General features: G+C 24.8%; 1 protein-coding gene and 1 non-coding gene across 3 annotated transcripts; both read left to right on the top strand.

The window, feature by feature from the left end:
• Window positions 1-1,856: 1,856 nt before the first annotated feature.
• Window positions 1,857-26,371, top strand: LOC145829995 (xylosyltransferase-like). Of its 2 annotated transcripts, none has more exons than XM_082937885.1 (16): window positions 1,857-2,023; window positions 2,600-2,668; window positions 5,083-5,235; window positions 6,612-6,667; window positions 6,870-6,998; window positions 7,374-7,583; window positions 8,645-8,840; window positions 10,080-10,163; window positions 16,172-16,241; window positions 16,823-16,925; window positions 17,221-17,362; window positions 19,301-19,423; window positions 19,579-19,851; window positions 21,397-21,489; window positions 24,217-24,687; window positions 24,791-26,371. In XM_082937885.1, exons 1-16 carry the CDS (start codon window positions 1,934-1,936, stop codon window positions 25,118-25,120), a joined length of 2,592 nt encoding a protein of 863 aa, XP_082794011.1. In that variant the 5' UTR covers window positions 1,857-1,933; the 3' UTR covers window positions 25,121-26,371. The 2 variants fall into 2 exon arrangements, with proteins under 2 accessions (XP_082794011.1, XP_082794012.1); XM_082937886.1 differs by lacking the exon at window positions 10,080-10,163 and adding an exon at window positions 15,086-15,166.
• LOC145830314 (U11 spliceosomal RNA) lies at window positions 22,982-23,112 on the top strand. The gene has a single exon (XR_014369651.1). It is a non-coding gene; the product is annotated as a U11 spliceosomal RNA (small nuclear RNA).
• Window positions 26,372-26,977: the final 606 nt, after the last annotated feature.

Raw genomic sequence — 26,977 nt, forward strand, 5'->3', positions numbered from 1 at the left:
AAACATTTTTTCAATCTCTCAAACACTAAAACTTCAATTTTTTTTTTAAATGGGGATAAAAGAGAAATAGGTCGGTAACTAATAATGTCATTTTTAAACCAGATTTATAAATTGGGGTAACCTTAGCAAATTTAAGAAACTCAGGAAACACACCATACTTAACACATTTATTATATAATTTATAAAGATAAGGAGAAATTATTTTTGCACTAAGCTTTACAAAATGAATACAGAACGCACACTTTTATTTGGATTCATAGTTTTGATATAATTTTGAATGTCACTATCAGAGATTTTATTAAAAACAAAATTATTTTTTTCTGAGTCAGAACAATGCTTTACATCAACAACATTTTTTCTCTCTTTCAACAATTTGTCAGCAATGTTTACAAAACTTTTATTCATTAGGTTGACTACACATTTTGGGTTATTTACAATTTTACCACACATATCAAGCACAACTTTAATTCTACAACTAGAGGTAGATTCAGTTGAAACAACATTATTCACAATTTTTCATCATTTTTCACCTTTTTCTTATAATCTTTTTAACTTCTTGTCTATAATATAGTCTCTTAGAAAATTCTATTACTCTGTTTAGTAGACTTTGATATTTTTTGAAAGAAGCAGAAAATTTTTTGGTTTTGTCTTTAATGGCAAATTTTAACATAAAGTTTTTGAAAATAATTGAGATAATTATACCTTTTGTTAGCTATGGTTTGGCTTTTAGTTTTTGTTCTTTTTTACTTTAAACTTTGACTGGAGTATAATGAAATATTATAAGTTGCTATGTCCTTCATTCATACTTTGTAAAATAGTTATACAAGTATTGTTTTTATCTTGCTAAAATTTTTCCTACAAATTTGAAAACCAACAAATTTATGATATTATAAAGAATGTGAAAAACTTTAGATATATTATAGAATGAAAAACAAAATTAGCAGCATTGTTTTTATCCAGTAAAAGTAAGTTAATTAAATGGTAATAAAAGTAAAATTTGTTATTAATAAAAACTATAAGACTTTTAATTCTATATAGCCTGATAAAATTAGTGTTTGTTTTGTTACACAAGGGTAACTATGAAAAGTTCAATAAAAGTTTTGAAAATATTTAATTATTATACATTAAAAGTAAAATCAACAAAATTTAAAAGTATGTGCTTTTAGAAAAAAACAATTTGTTTTGATTTTTAACTAATTACCTATAAAGCTGGTTTAAGTAACAGAAGAAAATATAATAATAATAAGCTTCTACAGTTTAAACTAGTAATAATATTTTTAACTAGATTATTAAAATATTTTATTTTGGTGTCTCTTTGGCCTACATTTTCATAGGCTATCATTTTTTAGGCTACTGTAATTGCCTAGTTGAAAAGTTACTTTAGATTAGTTAGAACCAAAATAAAATAGTTTCATTATGATTTAACATTAAGAAACATGGCTGCAAAGTTTTAGTTGTTTGTATTAGAAGTCCAATAGTATAAGTTTGTATTTTGAAAAAGCTACTAAATGTGTTATTTTAGCGTAAAATTCAAGTTGTTATAAATTATAATTATGTAAATTATAATCAAAAATAAAAACTTTCTATCAAGATGTAGCATTAAACAACGTTACGTGCCTGAATTTTTTTGTTTGTTTTTATAAAGAATTGTATGTATTAGAAGTCAAATGGAGTGTCTTACAAAGTTGTAGCCTAGGAAAATATAGGCCAAAGAGACACTAATGGATAATGTTTAGGTTATTTTTATGTATACCATTTACTTTCTACATAAACAGTGTTTTTTGTTTTGGGTATCATACTAACATAATAAAAATTATATAAATACATACTATATAAAAAAAATATTTTTTAGCTTGTCTACTTATGCATCTTTAGAACTTTAGCTTGAACATATCATAAAAGCTATAAATTATCAAATTAGTTAATTCAAACAATGGGATGCATTGGTTATAGGCCTTTTATGAAACTGTTGCGGAGATGGAGAAAAACATCCTATGTATTAGTTGCATTTCTATTACTCCAAGTTAGTTTTTTACTTGTTATTAAATTACAACTAGCAGAAAAAAATCTGAACATAAGCTTAACTTTTACTACTAACTAAACTAATTTTAAACACACAACCAACTGAACAAGATGTTATATAAATTAATAAATATGAATTATTTGTAGGCATAGATGCAACTAAGTCAGTAATACAGTATTCTAAGATGATCTTAGATATTTTATATCTCAGTAGATTTTCAAGTCAGTGTTTTCAACAAAACTATTGGAAAACAGTTTTAAATGTAGCAAAAAAAATTTTTACAAAAAAAAACTATAAGTAATATTTAAAATATGTGTGTTATTAAAGCTTGGCTAAAGTTTCATTATGTTTCTTTTTTTTGTCTTAAAAAAATCAGTTAAAAGATTGTATATTGAAATTTTTGTTGTTGTTTAATATGAACTTTTAATATAGTTAACCAACAAAAATGCTTTTAGTTTTCTTTTTTATTCTGAATCTATAAATTAACTTCTTTAGGAATATAAAGTATGAACAATGTTTTTTTTTAAACTAATTTACCTTTTTTACATTCTTTAACTAATAAACACATATTTTCAGGTATATTTCTATAATATTGCTACATTTTCTGATGACCATAAACTTGATATAAAGGATAATTTCATAGAGGTAAATTTATTTATACATATTTGTTTTAAAGTTTTAACTTTTTGTTTTATACTAGCAAACTAATTTAAAATCCATTCTAAGAGAACTAATCAAGTTTTTGTTATATCTTTTATTTTAGATATTTTGTTGTGTTATTTAAACTTGGTTTTAAGTGTTCTTATATACAAAGTAGAGCAAATTATATTTTTTTACTAGCAGATTAGGGGTAGGAAGTATTTGGGTGATGTTTGCTGGACACATATAAACATATGATTCGGATGTGTTTTAGCTTCATTAAGAAGAACTAAGAAAAAATAATAGCAAAAAAACTTACACCCCAAAAATCACTAATTTTTTGTCTTTTTGACATAATAGTAATAAAGTCATTAATCCATGATCTAGACTTATAATTTATATCTTAAATGAAAGCTTGTAATTATAAACATACATTTGAAGACATTTCAACAACTTTTGATATGTTACAATGTCATGATCACACAAAATATGCAAGCTTTTTCTGTAAAATCGTACCTTTACCAATATAAAAAGCAAACTTGCTGCTGTTATTACTTATAGTTTCTTTGAATTTTAATGTCAAATGTGTGGAGTCAATTAACCAGAAAGATATTACTAATGTAATATCATTTCAATTGCGTGTTGATATAGATATAAAATATACTCTAAATATCACTTTCAGTTATTAAATATTTTGAGTATTGAGAGCACCTGGCTATGTGTAAAAGAATTAGACCTATATATTATGAGAACTGCATGTAAACATATTAAAATTAGTGTAATTTTATTGTTTAAATATAAAGAGTTTTTATTTAATTAAACAACAGCTATTTGATTAAGTTTTTTTAATATTAGTTTTAAGTATGTTATTGTTTTCACATTACAATTAGTTTAAGTTTTTAAAGTATTCTACATTTATATTAATTAAAACTTAATTTCTTAGCTTGTTTAAATGTTTTAATTCTTAATTTGTATCGAATCCTTTTTAGTTTTAAACTTATAGCAGTCTTTTATTGTATTTACTTTATATAAATACAATTTTCAAGAATTAGCTCTTAGCAAGGTATACACTTCTATCTATGTAATACATAAAAGCTTATAATACCTTGCTTTGAGCTATTTTCTACACATATTAGAATTACATTTTACTTGCTACTAAGTTGATATTAACTACTATTTAATTTATTATTAAAGAATAAAAAATTGTAACCTAAAGCATATTAATAGTAGAAAAATATTATAAGATATTATTATATTATTCATTGTGCAATGTTAGACTCAGGCATCAAAACCTGAGCCACTTAAACAGGACAGATAATAAGAAATCTTTAAATAAAATAAACTACATATATATTCAACAAAAAATAAACATTAAAAAAAAATTAAACAAAGTTAAAGCTATAAAAAACTCGTTAATAAGTTTACATTTATTTGCTTGATAAAAAAGGCGAAAATTTAGTACATATAATCACATTTGTATAGAAATAATAAAAGTAAATTAAATAGTCTCTTAGGTGGGAGGCGTAGGGAATTGAAACTAATTAATACTACAAATAGAAAACTGACGAAATCAGTAGTTGGTTTAGATGAAATATATATTATTTAAAAAAAATAATTTATTTTTCTCTATCGTTTTTGTTGAAAGTCACTGAATTTTACTAATATTTAAACTATTTAAATTAAATCTTTTTAGTTTAAAGCGAAAATTTCCCACCCTCTCACACAATACCACATCCTGTAGTAACTTCTTCCACATAATCTTAGCTCTGTGAAAAAATAAACCTTGCCATTGACTGTTGTTAAAACTATGCTTAAATATAATTTCTAGTATTTTCTTCTAACTGATATTTATTGTGGGAAAAACTGAAAACTGGGAGAAACTGACCAAAACATGTGCTGTACTCCCTACCCCTACAAAAAACAATAAGTCATTTTTTATAATAAAATATATTTTTTATTTATATTTTTGTAGTCCATTTGATTAACTTAGTATGTCACACACTGAGGCTAATTAAGGCTAATTTCAAAATATCAGGCTGACTCAGGTTAGTTTTAATATTTTTATGTTTTTTTTAGAAACTGTTACTAGTTTTTAGATTTTTAAAAATAATGAGGTTAGTATTTTTATTAGATTTTAAATAAGTTTTGGTCAACTCAGTTTTTAATGTTTTTTATTCTTATAATTGGCTGAAAGGTATTGTACTGAAAGCTGTAATTTTTAGTATATTTTTAAATTAACTCAATATAACTTTTTGTCTCAAAAAGAGGCAACGCTTTTAATTTTTAATTTTTGATTTAAATTAATTTAAATAAAGTATATATAAATAAAACTTTGCTGATAGAAACTTGACTACTTTTGACGAACATGAAAATGTGAACTACTTTTATACTAATTTGTTTAATAATTTACGAAATGATAGAAACAGAAAATTGTTTATGAAAGCAAGCTAGGAAAAATAGAAGTTGTTAAAAATCAATTAGATAATCCCTATAAAGAAGTACAGAAACAAGAAGATAATCTTAACGAAAAAAACTACAATAATGACCTACAACTAGCAAGGATCAACACACATGTAAGATATTTTGAAACTAACTTAATTAAGTCAACAACACTTTTAAACATTAAGTCTTTTATATTTAGAATGTATTTGATTATATGATAAATAATTTTTATGTAACTTTTTATGATTACACTTTAGCTGTAAAAAAACTTTATTTGGGTAATAGCAGCTCATAGAATTAATAAAAAAATCTATTTATTTTTAAACTATTTTTGTGCTACAAAAAAATTAGTAAAGTTGTATTTATGTTTAATTTACAGCTCTTTTTCTAAATATTTTATTGCTCTTAAACCATTAGAAACTAAAAGTTTTAATGAATGTCAAAAATAATTTACTACAAGTAGTTTAAGAAACTGTTCGTAATTAAAAAAAAAGTTACTATTAAACTTTGAAATTTGTAAAAAAAAATTACAAGTAGATAAAAAACTGGTATTATATAAATGTTTTAATAATATCTGCTTGTTTAGCTGAATAAAAATACCTCCCATTTTATCCAGTGCATTTAGAGCTTCAAACGAAATTAAATTTTCATTTGAAACAAAAGTTATGCAAGTTTGTCCCAAGGAAAGTTCAAGTTCTTTTGAATGGATCATTTTTCTATGTCTATATAATAAAATATGAAATAAACTCTCAAGAAAAAAAAAACATTAAAAAACTAATTTCACTTAAAAGTATTTTATTTATTTTATATAGGTTAAAAAAGGTATATCAAAGTTTAGTTTAGTTTCCGATTTTAATAAATATTTTTATAATTTTTTTAAGTTAATTTTTTAATTTAGAATCAATATACATTTTAAACTTATTTAAACAATTTTATTGAAATTTTAAAAAAAAGTACACTATAAATATACATTTAAATGTTTATTGAATATTTTCAATACAAACTCTTTTTCATTATTATAGCTTTATTTTAAACTTCTATTAAACAATTACAAGCTGTTACAATACAAAAATGTTAAAATATTAGTTTACCTTGCCCCATTTTTTGTTTAAATTAAACCTATTTTATAATATAAGTAAAGTATAAATATAAAAGTTATTAGGAAGTTATTATTTTATGTCTGATAACTTTTTTCTAGTAGGGATTTATTCACTTAGTTTGAAAAAATACATTGATATAATTTTAGGCAACAATTAAAATCGAAAATGTAATGAATTAGTTGATATGAAATTTTGAATTTGGCCTACTATTTATAGTATGCTGACCCCTGATCTAATAGAACTAAATATAAAACTTTTGAACATAAAGTTCATATCCCGTGCTTTAGTATTCTAGTATGCAAAAAAAATTAATGTTTAAAACCACTGGTGTAGAAATAGAAATATTTTTCAATATACTAATAGTATTTTTTGTAAAGTATGTTTAATATCACAAATTGATATTTCAGAAAAAGGACAATGCCAATGAAAACATGTTTATTGTAAAAAAGAGTTTTCAGCCATCGTAAGTGTTTCGTTTGCTTTTATATATTTAGCAAAAATAATTTTGATTTCAATGGTTTATTATTAGTTTTTTTTCAGTTTCTTTTTAAATAATATTCTAAAGCTTTAGATTTTTAAATTACGAACAAACTTACTCTAGGGAAACTTTTATACGAATTTAAAAACAAAAACATATAGTTTAATTAATCTTCATATGCCTAAAGGTGTGAAATTACAATATCAGAGGCTAAGTCAGCTGTTCAAAGGGCTAAAACAGATGCTTGTAAACAACAAATTGCTGATGTAGCTTGTAAGGTACAAAACCAAACTTTGCTGGATAACAACATACCAAGGTTGGTTTAGTTTTGTTCAATAACATTCAAAGTTTGTTTTTTGTTTCATGCATTTTTTACAATTATTTTAGATATTGTTTTATAATGATTTAGTTATTATGAAGTTTGAAAAAAAAAATGCAAATTCGTTTAGTTGAATTGTTTTTTTCGTTATCAAATTGTTAAAAATTAATTAAAATTTTTTATCTTAAAGTGTTAAAAAATTTATAGTGTTGGTATAAAATTTTTTTCAAATGTGTCAAATTTTTGATGAGACTTCTATGATAAAAATCAAACTTTATTATTTCATTAAAACAATAGATTAAATTGTAACTACTTGAATAAGATTATTTTAAACATAACATTTACAAACTTAAATAAAAATAAAAATAAAAGACTATGTGATACATCCATTGAGCATCTCAAGTACAAATCAGCACCAAAGCAGCTGTATTACGATGAACATGTTAAGCCTGTAAGGATAATGTACATGTTGGTTGTTCATGGTAGAGCCTTCCGTCAATTCAAACGTCTATTCAAAAATATTTATCATGAGCGTCACTATTTTTACATACATGTAGACAAACGATCTGACTATCTTCACAGGTATGTAACAACTTGTTTATAAAATCATTTGAAAATCAAAAAGTTTTTTAGGAACTAAAAGAACCTGTTGTATCTAATTTAATTGTTTGGATTGGTTTTGATTTTTAGTTTAGATAATATTTTTTAAAACTTAATAAAACTTTAAGTTTTTTTCTTAATATATAGTCAATTTCTTTTATTTGTTTAAAAAACTATATATATCAATATAACTTCCTAAATTACAAGATTATTGTTTGTAGTTTTTTGTTATTACTATATAAAGTGTTACTATTTACTTGATTTTATTAAAATAGTTCTTTTTATTTGAAAGTTTCTTTTATGTGTTGTAGATTATTGCTTTTTATATCGTATAGAATTGTTTTTATATATGAATTAAAATAAAAAATCTTAAATTAAGTTCATAACCATGTTTGTTTGCAAAAGTAGTTGCATTATATAAAAAAAGTTAAAAGTATTAAAATCTAAGTTTTTTTAATTATTATTAATATTTTGCAATTTCTTGAAGTAATCTGTATGATTTTTGATGCTTCCTGTCCAATTTACCTTTTTGTTTATTGTTAGCTAATCAAAAGTTCAACTCTGAACAACTAAGAACTAATTATTTTTATTGCGTGAAAAAATATTGACTAAAAGTCTTAACTTAGGTTCTAATAAGCAATTAGAAGAATTAAAATTGAAACAATTTTTTTATTTATTTTACATTTAAGTCAGTCTAAAAATCTCAATTTTGTACATAATGTTTCTAAACTTGTTGTCAAATACTTTTAGTTTAATACCAAAATAGTTATTATTTTTTGAATAGCAACGCAAATCTAACACTAGTTTATACTTTAGCAATTGCAATTTATTAAAAGAGATCTCATAGTATAGATATACATTCATCTAAAACTTGTGTTTTGTCTAATTTTATTCATCCATGGTAAGAATTTATCTAATATACAGCAAAGAAAAACCAAATTTTAATAAATCTAATTTAGTAAAGTCTAAAGTGTAATTTAGTGAAATAAAATTGATATTATGAAATTAAGTTTATTTTGAAAGAGATCCGTTTATAAATATAGACAGATATCAGAGCATATGTTGGTGTATCCAAATGTTCGCCTAACAGAATGGAGACTTTCTACTATATGGGGAGGTGCTAGTCTGTTAAAAATGATATTGCGAGCTATAAAAGAAGCATTAGCTTTATGGAGTGATTGGGATTTTTTTATAAATCTTAGCGCCCTTGATTTTCCTATTGATACTGACAATAACTTGGTAAGTTTTTAAAATGATTCTTTTTATATTTACTGCTATTTTTTTATTGATAAATTAAGTTGTAATATTAAAACAATTAAGTATTATACTACTATTAATATATTTTAATATTTAATTTTCAGTTACATCTGATCTGATTAAAAATATATGTGAAGTTTAAACATTTGATCATAAGATTTTAAAGTTCAGTAAAAAATATTGTATATACATAAATTGATATCCACAGATGTTTTTGTGTTAAAACTTTATTCCGACTAACTCCGTAGATCTGTTCTTAAATTTATTTGAGAGCAGTGAAACGCCTTTAGTCGGAATAAAGTTTTAAAAACATCTGTGGTATATATTCCGATAAGCTTAGCTTATCAGGATCTCTAGGATTTAACGCCTTTTAAGGTTACATCTTAGATTAAATACATTTATTTATTTGATAGCATCATCAAAAATAATTCTCTTTAAAAAGTTTATTTTAGTTTAAGTATGTCTATTTATAGTTTTTTTTTGGAGTTCAAGGCTTAAAGTTAATGATAAAAATTGAAAACAATTTTTTTAATTTTTTTTTTACATATGTTTATTAATTAATTCTATAACATATAATTTTTTGGTTTTTAATAAAAAAAGGCAATTATGTACGAAAACTATGAAAGTATATATTAATTATTTTTTAAGCCCGTTTATTAGGTACATTTGTTAGTTAAGCATTAAAGTTGTACAAATATTCAAAAATAATTAATTATTTATTTTTAAAAATTTCATTGTTAGTTACGCAAATGTATGTTAAAGTAGTATTTTTTGTTGTAACAATTGTATTAACGTATGAAGTTTTGATAAAATGGATATACATTAATGTTAAATGTGTTTTTTGACTAATTTATTCTATAATAAAATAAATTTAATTTAATATGCTTAAAAGTAAACTACATAAAAAAGCTACACTGCTGTTTGCTAAACTTATGTTGATTGTTTTTAGGGCGTTTTTATATCTAAGTGAAAATGTCTTTTGTTGTCTAGTTAGTTTTTAAGTGTAAAAATAATATTATAAATTTATATGTTTTGTTTATTTTATTAGCATATTAGAATGATAACACATTATAGTTAAACTTTATATACTTGATACACTGTCTAAACTTTAAACTATTGTTTAACAACTATATTAAATGAAAATTATTAATGTTTTCTAAAAAATAATATTTGCTTGTGTACACCATTGAACAGTATTAAAACTATACTAATTTTGTGCAGTCCAAATACTTGTCAGTGTACCAAGAAAACAGTTTTTTCAAATCGCACGGTCGGTCTGACGACAAAAGCTTCATAAGAAAGCAGGTAACATTATCAAAATCTGCAGTTTTGGGTGTAATTTTACAAAAAAAAATTGCGTAGTCGTAGGCATGTTATAGTTGTAGAAGCTTATCTTTGTAATATGATCCGATCGTTTGATGTTGCATGATGAAATTATTATAATTGGTTTTCAATAACAACTTAATTTTATGTAATGTTTTTGTGTAAACTTGATTTGATTTAAAATAGTATATTGTACAAAATATTAATTCACACATTACTAATGTATGTATGTATATATATATATATATATATATATATAGAATTAAGTTATTTAACTTAATAAATTAAATTTTTCACACTGAGCCCACCTTGAGGGCCTTATTATTAAAAAGGTTTATTTAAAGATGCAAAACTCAAAGGACTCGAGTTTCGTGACTATTCACTCATCAGCTTCAAAACAAGTTTAAAATAAAGCACAAAACAAAATCACCAATGAAAGTAAAATTTTTTTTGCATAAATAGATCATGACGTAATTTTGAAACTATCAAAAATTATGCAAAACGGCTTGTGCAAAAACTAATTTACCAGTCGACAATAAACTAGCAAAAATTCATATAACTTCAGTGAGTAACTATATATTAGGACAGATAATTGAAAGAGATAAATATAAAAGTAAGATGCAAATTGAAATTTAGGATATTTTAAGATGAAATTAAAACTTGTTAAACTTTAAAAGCGACGTTTTTATATGTCTACAAGACGATACAAACTCGCTTCTTTTGTTTAGGCATCTCTTGTCTTTCAGTGCATATACAACGGCTGATGCTTTTTTGAGACACAGCCTACATATTGGGCTATTGCTGTCGGCTATAGGCTGTGCTCTTTTTGTAACTTCCCAGGATATTTCAAAGTCAATGCCGCTGCGCTTTAAGCCACAAACATACTTCGAAAGTTCAGTGTCATTTTAATATATGCCGCCTTTAAAAGTTTTTTTATGATTGGCATACCTGAATCTAAACTGAGTCGAGCACAAGCCGACATAGAACCTCGTCTCAAAACCAGAGTTAACTGTAGCCTTGTAGACGATGTTCTCTGAACGGCAATTACCCCCTTTCAAATTATATTTACAGCTACCAGCGCAGCCACATTGACTTTGAATTCCTGAGTTTTGATTTAGAATTTTTTGGTTGTGTGCCTTAATGATATTCTCTAAATTTGCCGTACACGAATAACTTATTCGCATATTATGTTTGTTGAAAAGCGGATTTTGTTTATTGAAGTGTTTTTTGACTAGATTAAAAATTTATTATATTATATTATATTTAAAATCTAGTCAAAAAACACTTCAATAAACAAAATCCGCTTTTCAACAAACATAATATGCGAATAAGTTATTCGTGTACGGCAAATTTAGAGAATATCATTAAGGCACACAACCAAAAAATTTTAAATCAAAACTCAGGAATTCAAAGTCAATGTGGCTGCGCTGGTAGCTGTAAATATAATTTGAAAGGGGGTAATTGCCGTTCAGAGAACATCGTCTACAAGGCTACAGTTAACTCTGGCGTTGAGACGAGGTTCTATGTCGGCTTGTGCTCGACTCAGTTTAGATTCAGGTATGCCAATCATAAAAAATCTTTTAAAGGCGGCATATATAAAAATGACACTGAATTTTCGAAGTATGTTTGTGGCTTAAAGCGCAGCGGCATTTACTTCGAAGTATCCTGGGAAGTTACAAAAAGAGCACAGCCTATAGCCGACGGCAATAGCCCAATATGTAGGCTGTGTCTCAAAAAAGCATCAGCCGTTGTATATGCACTGAAAGACAAGAGATGCCTAAACAAAAGAAGCGAGTTTGTATCGTCTTGTAGACATATAAAAAAGTCGCTTTTAAAGTTTAACAAGTTTTAATTTCATCTTAAGGTATCCTAAATTTCAATTTGCATCTTACTTTTATATTTATCTCTTTCAATTATCTGTCCTAATATATAGTTACTCACTGAAGTTATATGAATTTTTGCTAGTTTATTGTCGATTGGTAAATTAGTTTTTGCACAAGCCGTTTTGCATGATTTTTGATAGTTTCAAAATTACGTCATAGTCTATTTATGCAAAAAATTTTTTACTTTCATTAGTGATTTTGTTTTGTGCTTTATTTTAAACTTGTTTTGAAGCTGATGAGTGAATAGTCACGAAACTCGAGTCCTTTGAGTTTTGCATCTTTAAATAAACCTTTTTTAATTATATACATATATATATATATATACACACCACAGATGTTCTTGTGCTAAAACTTTATTTCAACTAACGGCGTTTCACTGCTCTCAAATAAATTTAAGAACAGATCTACGGAGTCTATAAAATATTAACACACATTAGAAAAAAAGCAGAAAAAGCATGTATAATTATGTATAGTGTTTATGTAGGTAGTAACTATAAATGAACTTTGTGGTTTAAAAACAAAGTTTGGGATAAAAACATAAAATTATAAAATTGTCTACAAAAAATACAAATTTTATAAAAGTAGGCACTAACCTTAAAAAGCTCTAAGAATAAGCAAGTTTTTAGTATGAAAATTAAATTGAGTTGTGCAGAAATGTTACGTCATAATAAATTTAACAAATTGGTCAATAATTTATACAGCTTAAAAACATGAAGTATTAAACTTGCAAGTGTATGTGATTGTAATGTGAGTATTGTGAAATAAATTAGTACGTAAGAAGACAGAGTTATTTAAAGTAGAATCGTCGGTTGTGGGGACAAATACTCGATAAATCTTGCCGTGAAACGCCGTTAGTTTAAATAAAGTTTTAGCACAAGAACATCTGTGGTATATATTCCGATTAGCTTAGCTTATCAGGATCTCCAGGATTTAACGCCTTTTAACGTTACATCTTATATATATATACATATATATTAAAGATTTTATAAACAGTTCTGGTCGATAGTGCTAGACAAATTTAATTGGAGCTAAATATTTATTTTCTTATATAAAAACAATAGGTTAGACAGCTGTTTCGTACATGAAATATAAACTTCATGTACTCCTCAGTAAGCTAAAGTTTATTACAGTTGTAAACAGAAATGTAGATTTTGAATTTTTTTAAATAATTATGACGTAGTAGTAGTACAGTTTATTTTACATTTAGCTGAATTTGAAAAAAATACGCTGTGCTTGTTAATTTATGCATTTTAGAAAGTATTAAACTGTTGGAAAAATGTTTTAAACATATATTCATATTTATTTATATACATATATATTCCGTTGCTACGTATGTATTTATGAAATGATAGAATGAGTTGTCTACGTTTATGTAAATAAAACAAAAGTATGTTTTGTAATTATCATTTAATTTCAAATGAATTAATTAGGGTAAGTTAGTTTTAATTTCCATTTCCTGTTGATAATTGCACACAAATTTAGACGACTATACTAAATATATTTTTGTTTTTTATTTTATTAATTTTACGGCAGTATTAAAAAAATATCAATTTTAACAAATAAAAATAAACTTTTTAAAGCTTTATGGTTAAAGATATTTTTTATAAATATAGTTGATTTCAGAAAAAAAAAACAGGGTTGCAAAAAACCTGGAAACACCTGGAATTTGACAACTTAGGCAAAAAAATTCTGGAAAAACATAAAATTTAAGAAATAAAAAAAAAAAACTTGGAAAATTTAAAAATTCTCAGCAAAAATCTTTTTTTTTACTTAAACTTGAATTTTTAACAATTTTTACACATAAGTAAATCTATGAAATTTTAATTAGATACAAAAATTAATCAAATACAATTTTTTTGTATTCCTTAAGTTTATTTTCTTTGAAAATAATTTAAAGTAGCTGGCTCTTTTCAATATTTTAATATCATTTAAACAGTTTTTTACTTAAAATTTAATTTTATTCTAAAAATGGACTGACAAACTTGTACTTGCAAAAACTTAAAAGAATTTAAAAAAAAACCTTGAATTTTTTTTTTGGAAAACCTTTGGCAACTCTTAAAAAAATTTTAATGACTTGTTATAGTTATAGTTTATATTTCATGTTTTCTTCATCAAAAGATTTGAAATTATTAAACTTTTTTAGTTAAGTTTTGTTTTAAAAGCAAAAACAGACAGCTCAATCTTCTATAATAAAAATTTTATAAAAATTTGATGACAAATATTAACATTAGATCACACAGAGCTTACGTAAAAACCATTTAATTTCATATTAGTTTCTTCTTTTTTTTAGTAACTATCAAAAATATGTAATAAAACTAAATGCTCTAAAACTAAATATAGTTGTACAAGAGATGTTTTTTCAACTTTAGAGATTATTGCATAAAAGAAAAATTTAACTCAAATGCTACATATTTTTGTGAAAGTCTTTAAGAAATTTTATATGTGCTTGCACCAATTCAACTAATCAGCTTTGATTCGTATTAATCAAAGTAATTTGTGATTCTTTATAGGCTGTAAATTATATGCTTAAATTAGTTAAAATAATTGGTTTTTGAAATAATATGAACTTGTAAAATCTAACTCCCTGACACATGGTTACCACCGGGTCAGTAGTTGTAGGTGGTTTTCAAAAAAAAATAGTTTACCTTCAAAATTATCGTTCTTTTTTGATTTTTTTTTGCGTAGAAAAGTGCCTTGCCACTTTGAGAGCACTAAATATTTTTCACATCACTAATAATTATAAGTAATATTACATTAATATTGGTTAGTGTATGTCAAAAGGAAACTGTTTTAGATGCTACTATATTGAAAGAAAAAAAGTATTAAATGTTTTGCTTAACAAAAAAATATTTATTAAAATAAAATTCTAATAATATTTTGTTTTATGGTGTAGTTACTGTAAATTATCTTTTTGTAAAATTTTGGAAGAAACTATGTTTTTTCACACTAAGTGTAAATTTTTATCTATTAAAAAATAATACATTATAATAAACAAACTATTTTTACATCAACCATGTTTAGATGGTGTTTTTATCGCAACATTTGAATGAAACCTTTATAAAATTTACAAGACGCCCAGACGCTAAGTTTATCAAGAGTCAAGTAAGATCAGTTTACGTTTAATCAGAGGCATGCATTTAAACGTATATTTACAGACCTTATCATTTCGAAAAGCCATATATCGTTTTTTTTTTGACTTCTGGACTTGAAACTCATTTATTACTCGAAATGAAGTCAAAGAAGTAGTATAAATTTAAATATGTTTAAGTTTTTTTTGAAGTTGAGTTGTGTTATTTTTACCAGTACCACCGGGCACAATCAAATACAATTATGTTTTGTAAAGTTAACTGCTTGGTGGCTTGTAGATTTATTTATTTGCATCTTTGTACTAAAACAAATATTTGAACCTGTTTTGAAGTAACAAATGTACAGATTATACTATAGGTATAACATTTGAAAATTTATTGCTTATCATTTTAATTTCTTTTAAAAAAACTTTTTTTGTATAGGCAAAGTATTTAGTAATAGATACTAAAAAAAAAATGTTTACCCTCTCATTTCTATTAAAAAAAGTAAGTTATAAAGTTGGATTTTTTTTATTTGCATGGTTTGATATAGATCAAATACATTTTGTATAGTGCATGATTTATTTTGCATGTTTGCTCTATTTTAAATGACTGCGTTTTAAAATTTTTACAATATACTCAAAGTAAAGTTTTCCTCTGTATTTATTTTTTTTATTAGACTATTTTTGTTGTTTGTTTAAATACAAAAAGTTTTTATTTACTTAATTTTTTATTACAAGAAAATAAAAAAAAATAGAAGTTTAATTCTATGTTGTAGTTATATGTTTGAGACTCATTTTATCTAACTTATAACAAATTTTACTGTTAATCTCAACTATATAGCTGACTTACTATTATTTTAGCTAAACTCGAATACTAAATAAATTTAACTATCATTAAAGAAAATAGTTACCAAAGTACTATATTTTTAATATGTTTTATAATAAATTTTTTTTTAATAATTAACCAGTTGTATCGATTTCTGTCGTTGCTCTTAAATTGATGTTGTAATTAACAAGTTATAATTACTGTATAAATATAGGGCTTGAATCGTGTATTTGTTGAGTGCGATGAGCACATGTACAGAGTTGGATCAAGAGAAATACCGTCTGGTAGTTTTTTAGTATACGAATATCGAGTATACGAGTATATTAAAAGTATAATATATCAGACGCATTATAATTAAAAAAAATCTTGTTCCAGTTCCAAAACTAAATTCATAAAATGATTTTAAAGCGTTATTTTTTGTTATATAACTAAATGAAAAATAAGCTTTTATTTTTAAATAAGAATTTAAAATAGCAGTGTTGATTTTCAGGAAAAAAAAAGAATATAATAATTGATTAAAGAAGCTATTTTTGTAATGCTAAACTTTTCAATGTTACAAACAGTGCTTAGAAATTGTTAAACCGCTGAAGTTTTTTGCTCTGGTCTTAATTTATTTTATTTTTTTCTTAAAAAATTTGTGCATCATATAGATAAAACATATAATTAATTCATAAGAAAAGTTTTTAAATTGTTCTTTTACATGTTTTTATACCTAAGTATGTTGTTTTATTTATGAACATCATAAATATTCATTGCAAACATATTGTTCTTTTCTAAAACTTTTTTTAAGCTACAATGAAAGTATTTCATTTTTTTATTTCGTTACGTTAATATTTTTATTCTTATTTTAAAATTGAATAAATAGATTTGAAAGTGACTGGGGGTAGTGACTGGCTTGCTCTCAACCGACAGTTTTGTCAATATTCAGTGTACGGATTAGATGAAACTATCACTAAGTTGAAAAACTGGTTAGGTGAAATTTTAATAATAGTTTTTTAGTCACAGGCTTTTAAGTATACCAAAATTGAAAACAACATGGTTAAAATAAGTATAATTTAAAATATCATATAATTAAACAATTATGTTATTAAAATAAACTTTTGTCAAAAATATTTAAACTATAGAAAGTAATTTGAGTAAATAATAATTTTTGACAGGTTTTATATAAATTTTTCTATATTACCAAAAAAAAATATTTTTTTAAAACCTAGGGTGCGTAAGTTTTTTTAACAACTGCTAAGGTTACAATTAATATTTCTGTAGGTATAACGGTTACACACTGCTACCAGTAGAATCATTTTTCCACACACTAGCGCATAACAGTGAATATTGTCATTTGTTTATTGACAACAACTTGAGAGTTACCAATTGGAACCGAGCTAGAGGTTGCAAATGCCAATACAAGGTGAATTTAACAAAGCACCGTTTGTACCTCACTATAATCAAGTTTTTTCACGTTAAGTTAATTAAGTAAGCCAATGTTGTAAATTTTAGTTCAGAAAGCTGACTAAAAGAAGTTATAATTGATAAAATATTAAAGTCGTGTGTGAATTTTTTTATAGTTAATTAAAAAAAAGTTTAAATTTGCTTAAATCAAAAAATACATTTTATGAATTTTTTTTTAAACTTTTAGATACATAAACAATGCACAGTCTTAACTTTATTATATTATCTTATTTTAAAAACGGATTTGAAGAAGATCACTGAAGTTTAAAGACTCAAAAACTTTTATCTTACTCTCAGAGTTCAAGCAAAAATTAAACATAAAGATATTTATAATAAAGGCTGAAAAACCAAACATTTTTAAAGTAAAGCTTAAAACAATAGTTAATGTTTTTTCTACCTAACTTGTTGTGTAGATACAACTAAAAGTAAAAACATTTATGTTTAAATTTTTTACTTACTCAAAAACCATTATGCTATAAATGCTTTTTGGTAAAATACAATTAATGTTTAAGCCTAGTAATAAATTATAAATGTTATTTTTTAAATGCTAACTTTTATGTTAGAGATAATGGTAATTGGTATGTGAAATTAACTTTGTAGTTAATATTTAAACTAAAACTGTTTTTATCAAACTTTTGACAAAGTTTCCATTATAAAGTTTGCTGCATTTGTCTTTTCTCAAAACTTAACGGAATCAGTACCAAACTACGTTGACATGTATATTAATGTTTTAAATAACAATTTTTCTTGAACTAATACACATTTTTTAAAATAGTTATTTAATAATTTAGTAATAAATAAGTGTGAAACACATATTTATTAGCAAACTGAACTTAATGCTACCTTTTTTAATGTTAAAACAAGCAGCTGTTGTAAAAAAACATTTGATTTGTCTTAAGAAAAAAAAAAAAGATTTAAAAAGTTAGTACTTATTTTAAACATAGATAAATTTAAAAGTATCCAGATATTAAGCGTTTGTCAATAGTGTTACAAAAAACTCATTTATAATTATACAATAAAGTTTAAATATTGTACCTTGAGTAAAATAAGTTTGTTATTTGTTTAAAAAAAACACTGTAGCGATAATACTACGAGCTATAGTACAACAGTTAAAAACTAAGACTTGAAAATAATTGAGTTTTGTTCTAATGTATAAATGTTTAAGAGTTGTGTTTAAATTATGAAGTTAAATTTTTTAGTCGAATAAATTATTGTTTTTAATGTTTTACTTTGATGTTTTATATCCTTATAGCGCAATTTAAAGATAATAAATGCATATCACTTTAAGTAATATTACTTTGTATTATATCCGGCAGCTTTTATGTGGCTTCTTATATAGTTTGTAAAACTTAAAATATATTGATTTGCTTCAAAAATAAGAACTAAATAATATTTAAACCAGTCCTTTTTTATGTGAAATTATCCTGTTAACAATAACTTATAGGCTTGATTACTGTTTGATAAAAAATAATACTTGAAAGTATTTAACTATACAAAAAGCTTAATTTTCCAAGAAAATCAGGTGTATTTTTTAAGTGCTTGTACATTGTACTTCATTTGCATATATTTTACAATTAAAGTATTAAAGTGTTTTCAAACAATACGTTTCATCTTAATATAAAATTATATTTTTTTTACTTTATTTTAACTTAAATTTATTATCTAACATTCTTTAATGAAAACAACTATTGTTTTTATACAGTTTTTAATTTTAACAAGTTAAATTACTTAAATCAGTATTTCACCAAACTGTTGAATTCGTTGCGGCATAACGAATAAAAAATAGTTTTTCAGTCACACAATTAAGTTGCTTGCTTTTATAAGTTTTACACAAGATTATATGGAAGTTTTTTTATAGTTTGAATAGATATTTAAAATTTTTAAATAAATTTTGCAGCACATCGTTGACTGGTGCGGCTGTTCGCCGAACGATTTCTTTCCTGGTGACCTGAAAAGATTAAAAACTACGAGGCCTGTATTCTTTGCGAGAAAGTTCGAGGAAGTTGTGAACCAACAAGCTGTTAGCATTTAATTTTTATTGTGACAAACATGAAAGTCTGCTTTAGATGAGTTTTCTTTTCAAAATGGTTAAGTTGCAAACCATACTCGGTTATGTGTTTTGTTTAGAAACTAGTTTATTAATTTCATCATGATAATTGTACTAAATTATAAAAGGTAAACCTGGTAGAGAGTGAAGTGTATGGGGAATACCCTCCAGAAACTCCTTCTGTAAATTGTTATTGGGAAAACACCTACGACCGGTTGGATGGAAAATACAGTGCCAGCGACGCGTTTATGACGTCATACTGGTCGTTTGCTAGAGCCAGTGCTTCGTGGTTGCATAACAAGTACATCGAAATGCTACCGAGAAAAATATTCGGTAAATTAAAGAAAAGTGAAGAAAAATTGTTTGGTGAATGCCAGCTTAGTATTAACGATGTTGTTTCTGTTAGTGCATATATTGATTTAACTTAAATTTTAATATAAGTTGTTATCTATATTTTTAAGTTAAATTTGATATCATTCTAAAATTACAAATTTTAACCACAGTATATAATAATTTAGATTAAATTCTGTACCAAAGTTACTTATTTATAAAAACTTTTTAAAATAAAATTTATCTAGTAAAAATGTTTTAAATTTTTTTATGTTGTTATTTCTTTAATATTCTTTATCTAGCTTCTTCAACTTTTGAAAAGTAAATACATTTTTGTTACGTATTTCAGAAAATTATAAAAGTAATAATAAAGAAGATTTGTAAATTTTTTTTGAAGTTTTTCTAGATCAGGGTTACATTTTCCCAAACTCATTTTTATAATTGCTGCTTTCGGTAAAAAATAAAGCCCCCTTCATTAGTTATTCACCCAATTATGCTTTTGCCTCTTTCTAGTAATTACCCCCCGATGTCACTTAGTTTGGAAAAACCTTGTTTAAATCTTATATCTGGGTAAAGTGTTGAAAAGCAAAACAAAATTAATAAAACAATTAGTAAAAGTTGTATGACTGCTAATAGTTTCAATATCTGATTCTCTTTTGCCATTTTACTAGTTATTACATCACATTTACTAAATTCACCCCCTTTTGGAAGCCCTATTCTAGATGGTATTTTTTAATTTAAAAATAAATAACAAGATCACCAATTTTATTGATTTTGTAGCGATTTTTAAGTTAGTTTAGAAAAAAACGTTAGTATATAAGTTAATTTATGTTCATTGTAAAATAAAAAATAACAGATTACAATTGTTTAACCTAAAGTGTAAAGCTTTTGGTGATCCTAAGAACCGTGTTTGTTTGGAGACTATAATCGTAATTTATAAAACAAAAACTGATGACATGAAGTAATAATTTATTAATCTGTTTGTAAAAAACTGAAAATCACTGTATAATACAAAACTTGGTAATTTTTGAGATAATAATAAACACAGTTCTGAGGACCACCTAAAGCTTTATACTTTAGGTGTGAAGCGGTTGTGACCTGTTGTTTTTATTTACCAATAAATACCATTCACTCCTATGTTACCACAGAGCACTGTATACCACATTTAGTTAAAACAGCAAAAAAAATATAAGTTAAATTATAGCAACTAAGTAAATAAAAACTCAAAAAAAAGTAGAACAACTGTTAACAATAAAGTAGTTTAAACAATTTGGAATTTTTATAGTAATTGAAATATGCTGAAATGTCCAGCAATAATTTTTTATTTATTTCGAATAAAAAAAAAAAAAGTTAGTTTTTGAATCATAAAGTTAAAGTAAAGGAAAGATGTGTATGTTTGTTTTAAAATAATGTTTTAGTAGGAAGTTAATGAAAAATATATATTTTGGTTTTAATATTTGAAAGTCTTAAAATTTCAATATAAGTTGTTATCTGTTTATTTATGTTTAATTTGATATCATTCTAAATTTACAAATATTTACCACAGTATTTAATAACTTAAAACAACAATATATTTTAATACTACAAATACTTAAATTATTTTATTCGTTGGTTAGGTTGAACTGTATAAAAAGGAAGAACATTTTGTCGGCTATGTTTTGACTTTAGAAACTGGTTGGAATTTTGGTTCCGAAGTAATTACAATACAGGTTTTTGTTTTAGATTGAAAGATAGTTAAAACTGCATTATTATTATGAGCTGTATGTGTTGTTTATGCTAATACGAAAAGTTTGTAAAGTATATTTTAAAAAAAGAACACTTCGTTACTTTTCTCAATTATAATATATTTACCACTAAAACATATACCGTTATGTCCTCGTACAAAATTTTATAGCTTTTTCAATAATTCAAGACTAACTGATTAAATAATTTTATTCAATAGTAATTTGGTACATTTTAAAACCTAATTGTAAATTGAAGTTCTATACTAATATTCGGATGTAAATTTATAACAATGTCTGGTTAGTTTTGTGCTAAGAAAAACTAATGTTTAGCTAAAAAAAAGAAATTAACTGCAAACAGTTTTAGTTGTAAATTTTAAATTTTGATTTTTCACATCTGCAATTGTAAGCTTTAAAGTTGTATACAAATACTAAAGTTTAATTTTGATACTGGGAATCTTGTAAGTTCACATAATGTTACAACTGAGTCACAGTTTTTCCAGATTAGAGTAAATAACTAATTTAAATATTTTAAGTTAAATAAATTAGTATTATTTAATCAATGACTTTGAAAAGCACTTTTTTATTAAGTAAACTAAAAAAGGTTATGTTCAAAAAGCACAAAAACTTACATATTTAAAAATATGGTTGTAATATGATTGTATTTAAAATATTGTAAATACTAGATAACTATAGATTTTAAAAAGTATTTGAAATAATATTATCTATATACAACAATGTTTTGTTTTGCTTAATTTGTAGCAATTTAAATGTATTGCATATAATTTAACTTTTTTAACTTTCTTTTAAAGATTATTAAAGTTATAATGTTAACTTTACTTGAAAAATTTAAACTAAGATTATATAGTTTATTAAATTATTCAGTTTCAAATTTATTACTACATATAAGTAAAGCTTACACTAAAGTATGTTTTATATAACTAGCACGTTTAAAAGTACAACACTGTCAAACCAATATGTGAAAAGTTATGCGATATAATTAAGAACTAATACTTACGATACTTTTTGATATAAAGAATATATTTTAAAAATCTAAAGCAAGAAGAAAAATAAAAATATCATATTAACTTTATGATATAATGGTATGTATTTATTGATTTCCTTTATCTTTTACAAAATAAGTTTTACACAGACAAAACACATATTGTATACAAACCAGCCGATATTTTATTTCTATTTAACTTAAATAATATTTAAATTTGTACTTTTTAATTATTGCAAAACTATTAAAAGTGTTTTATTATGTTTAAAAAAATCTGATATATACTTGTGAAGTTTAACAAAAAACATTTTTTTTCAAAGGATTTTGTTTTTGACGACGAAAGTGTTAGAAGTTAAGTTAAACTTTATAAGTGTTTGAGCTTTTTGCATTTAAACGGCTTTGTGACGTAAGTATATTTAACGAGCAATCGCTTTCTTTCTTCATATCTATATAAACGCGCACAAGTATATGAAATTACAAAAGGGCTTCTGTCTAATAGGCACGATTGGCTTAAAAAAATAGTTTAATCGTGGAATCGTCATCCAGAGATTCCGGAAGTACAATTTTTTAAATTTGGGAAGTTAACTGCGACTTGCGTTGACGCCCTTTCATACGGAATGTATTTATAAATTTAGAAGAAACACAGGTTACTTTAATAGTCATCATGAAATGTAATTAACGAGTATAACATTTGCAAATACAGTTTTTGCTTAAATAAAGTATAAGCAGTTTTAAAAATATATACGAGTAGTTGTAATGAGTTAAAAATTTAATTTTTAAACATTAACTAGCAATTGCAAAATTTTGATTGAACCATATTGTTTTAATGTTTATCGCTTGTATAGATAAAATAAATGTTTAAGATGTTGAAAAAGTGGCTTACTTCTTGTTTTAATTTTTACATGTAAATTTTTTCACTATCTAAGTCAATTGGCCTTTGTTTTGCCCACTCGATACGTTTTTTAAATGGCAAAACAATACTGCTATAAACCGGTAGTCAGAATTTTGATTTAGCTTAGACAAAAGCTTTTACAATTGACAAAACAGTAGTTTTTAATGTTTTTGACTATAGCAGTTTAGAAAATTTAGTGTAACTTTTTATATTATGCAACATTGAACGCTGTTTTTTCAATATTATTTATCAAGGTAGTATAATAAAAAGTAGTAAATCTTTTTCTGTATGTCAAAACTTAAGCTCATTAAAAGAATGTTTACGTTTGTTAAGAGTTAACAGTAGTAAAAGTATAAACATACCTGTATATTATAAATGCTGGAAATCTATTTTTTATTTAATATTTATAAAAGAAAAGTTATTAAACATAAAAACACTTATTTTATAAAAAAAAATCCACTATTATAGGGAGTCTTGTGCTAACTTTTTGTGTCACAAGTAGTGTAATAAGATGTTAAATCAATAAGATCCAGGCAAGCAAAACCCGTTGAAGAATCACAACAAGTGTTTAAAGTGTAAATACTTAAATTCATTGACAGAGTTTTTATGTTTATTAAAAATGAAGAAAAAATTAGTGAGATAAAGTCTTTACTTACAGAAAAAATGCACAAAGTTTTTATAATACCATTTTAAAAACTTAAAACTTGTAAAACAGCGTACACTGTTGCATTCAGGAACACTTGAATAACAAACGCAATTATAATGTATTTATACTGATTTCAAGCAAAATAGTTTTATCCATCACATATTTTTTTGACAGAGTCTCATTAAACCGCGACCATTGCTTTCCATTATCGATCCTAACTCTCCTCTCTCGAAAAGACTCATTTCCGCCAACGTGGGACACAACTGGGACGTCAAGGAACTTCTGTTGCGGGACTGGGGAGGAATAGTTGCGGCACGCGGAGCTGATCCCAGAATCGTGGTTCACTGGAGAAAAGAAGAAGGTGAAGTATCGGTGACGGCAGTGATTATTGACCCGTACAACTCAGTTGTGGACAGAACCGAGTTCAAAACTCCCAAGAGCTCTGCCGGCGTCACAGAAACCCATCCGACTCTTAAGAAGCCTCTCACTCCTGGCACGTGGAAAGTTATGTTCTTTGATGGAAACGACTTAAGTTCTGTTGCAGTCGAGCTTAGATTTATTGTCGTTCCTCTTGAAGTTTACGAAGGAAAAGCAGAAAACCCAAAACTAAAAGAAGTGAACTTGGGTTATGATTACAACAAACATGTGAGTTAAAATACATATTTCTATCAATAGTAGACAGATTCAATGATATTGTTCATGTAATTTAGATATGTAAACTACATTTTAATTGTTAACATTATTGCAGGAACCGGATGAAAGTTTACAGGATGTAGCAAACAAATTAAAACTTGTAAGAGACGAAAAAAAATTAAATCAAGTAAGCGAGCAATCAACTAACATCGGTGGGCATCTTCTGCAGTCTTGGATTGACAAAGTTGTTCGTGACAAATGGAACGCTGAGGATGTGTGCATTTTAAATTCAGAAAAATGGAAGTGGCTTAAAATGTTACCGTCATCTTGTACCAGCTTTATGTCTGTCCCACCATTCATATGTGAGAATGTGGAGTGGTCCACCTTTTATCCTGACCCGAAGTCCAGTATCGGTTCTGTAAATGAAAATGGTAGATTAAGGTAGTAAGTAATGAAGCTGGCTAAAACTTAGTATGAGTTTTGTATCAACATCTTATCCTAACAGTTTTTAACGTGGTTGCAACTTGATTTGCAAAGTTAAGAGATGGTTATTTATTTAAAGTTGAGTAACTTTTTTAAGTTAAGCACTTACTTAATCTCAGTTTTTAGTAACTTTATAAGTAACGTAAGAATTGCCCAACGACTTTGTTTATTGTACGCTAAATTAAAATTTTGGTTTGTAAAATATAGTCATTGACTGTTTATAAACAACTTGAACCGCATACTTATAAAGTTGATTTTACTTTTATGTATAAGGTATTATTATTAGTACACTGTACAGTTTAAGTTTTATAAATTTGGTTTCTTCGTCTTAAAACGTTCATAATCATTTTTAAATGCTGTATAGTACACTATATCAAATACTTTATACCCTATTAATTACCCAAGGTGTTCTTGAAAAACTAAAAGTAAGTCTGTAAAAAAAACTTAAAATATTGATGAAGTGGTAAGCTAGACTTACGGAAGTAATTTAAAGTTATACATATAATCACCGCATTAAATACGTGGTTTTAAAAATTTAGCAATTGCTTAAGTATTGAAAAAATATTTTTGTGATTTTATAGCTTTTAGCGAGAAATTAGAAGACTTTAAAACTGTTATTGGTTATAAGTTTCTTAAGTATGAAACTTTTTTCCAAACATCTATTTATTCCTTAACTTTAAATCACACTGACTGTAGATTTTTTAAACTGTATTTACCGTATCAATATATATTTAAGTATTATCACTTTTGAAATAAAAGGAAAACTAAAACGTAGTTATTGTTAGATTTTTGGTGGTAATCTTGTATAAACGTTTTCAGAAATACCTCATTTATTTGTACTAACAAGTAAAACAATTGAAAACCTTTTTATTAATAGTTCTTCTGAGTATTTCTTAATACTCTTTATTTTTTATTGTAGTAAAACTTTTTTCTTATTTATGTTTTAAAAAGTTGTAATGATTTTTTAGTATTCTATTATAAAAATATTTAATGCATGCTTTTTATGCTTCCTTCTTTCAAAAATCCACTGTATATGTTTATTGAACTTTCTATTACTAAATAATAGTCATGATATTTAGGTCTGCAAGTTAACTCGCAAAATCATATTTAAAGAATAAATAATAATTGGTTTAAATATTTTTACGTTCATAGCTATCTGTTTACACTCTGTATAAACCTGTCTAAATCAACCATTAATTAGTTAGAATAAATATAGACTTTAAGTAAGTTATTAGTTTCAGAAAGTTGTGTTTATTATTGTAAATACTTGTGATTCAAATATGATAATCTTTTGTAAAAATTTAAATATAATTAGCTTTTAAAATCTTAAACATCACTTTGTATTTTTTACAATCTTAATTCTTACACATCATTTAGTTGTCTTTTACATACTTAGTTTTTATGATGAAGTTATTATATAAATGAAACAATTAAAAAATAATTTATCTATCTTATATTTGTTTACTTTGTATTCTCAATAAAGACAACTGTTATGTAACTGTTTTGAATTTTTTAGTTAGGGAAGCTACTTTTATTCATAACTAGCAAGATAATTTAAAGAAAATTGTGTTTTTTTGTTGTTTCTTATTTTACAAGTGTATTTATTCTTGTTTTACAATAAAAAAAAAAGTTTATAATTTTAAATATTCTTTTGCTTTTGTGTGTTTATAGTTTTTTTTTTGATAAATTAAAGACTAACTTTAAGAGACAAATTAGTTAATTTTTTAATTTTTTTTTAAACTTAGTATAATCAACAAATGCTGCCCAACTTTAAGTTTTTATTAAACTACCATGTCGTTATTATTTTAAGCATGCATTT

The sequence above is a fragment of the Thalia democratica genome, chromosome 2 (assembly GCF_965202585.1).
Source record: "Thalia democratica chromosome 2, ktThaDemo2.hap1.1, whole genome shotgun sequence".
In the NCBI taxonomy this organism is placed as follows: domain Eukaryota; kingdom Metazoa; phylum Chordata; class Thaliacea; order Salpida; family Salpidae; genus Thalia; species Thalia democratica.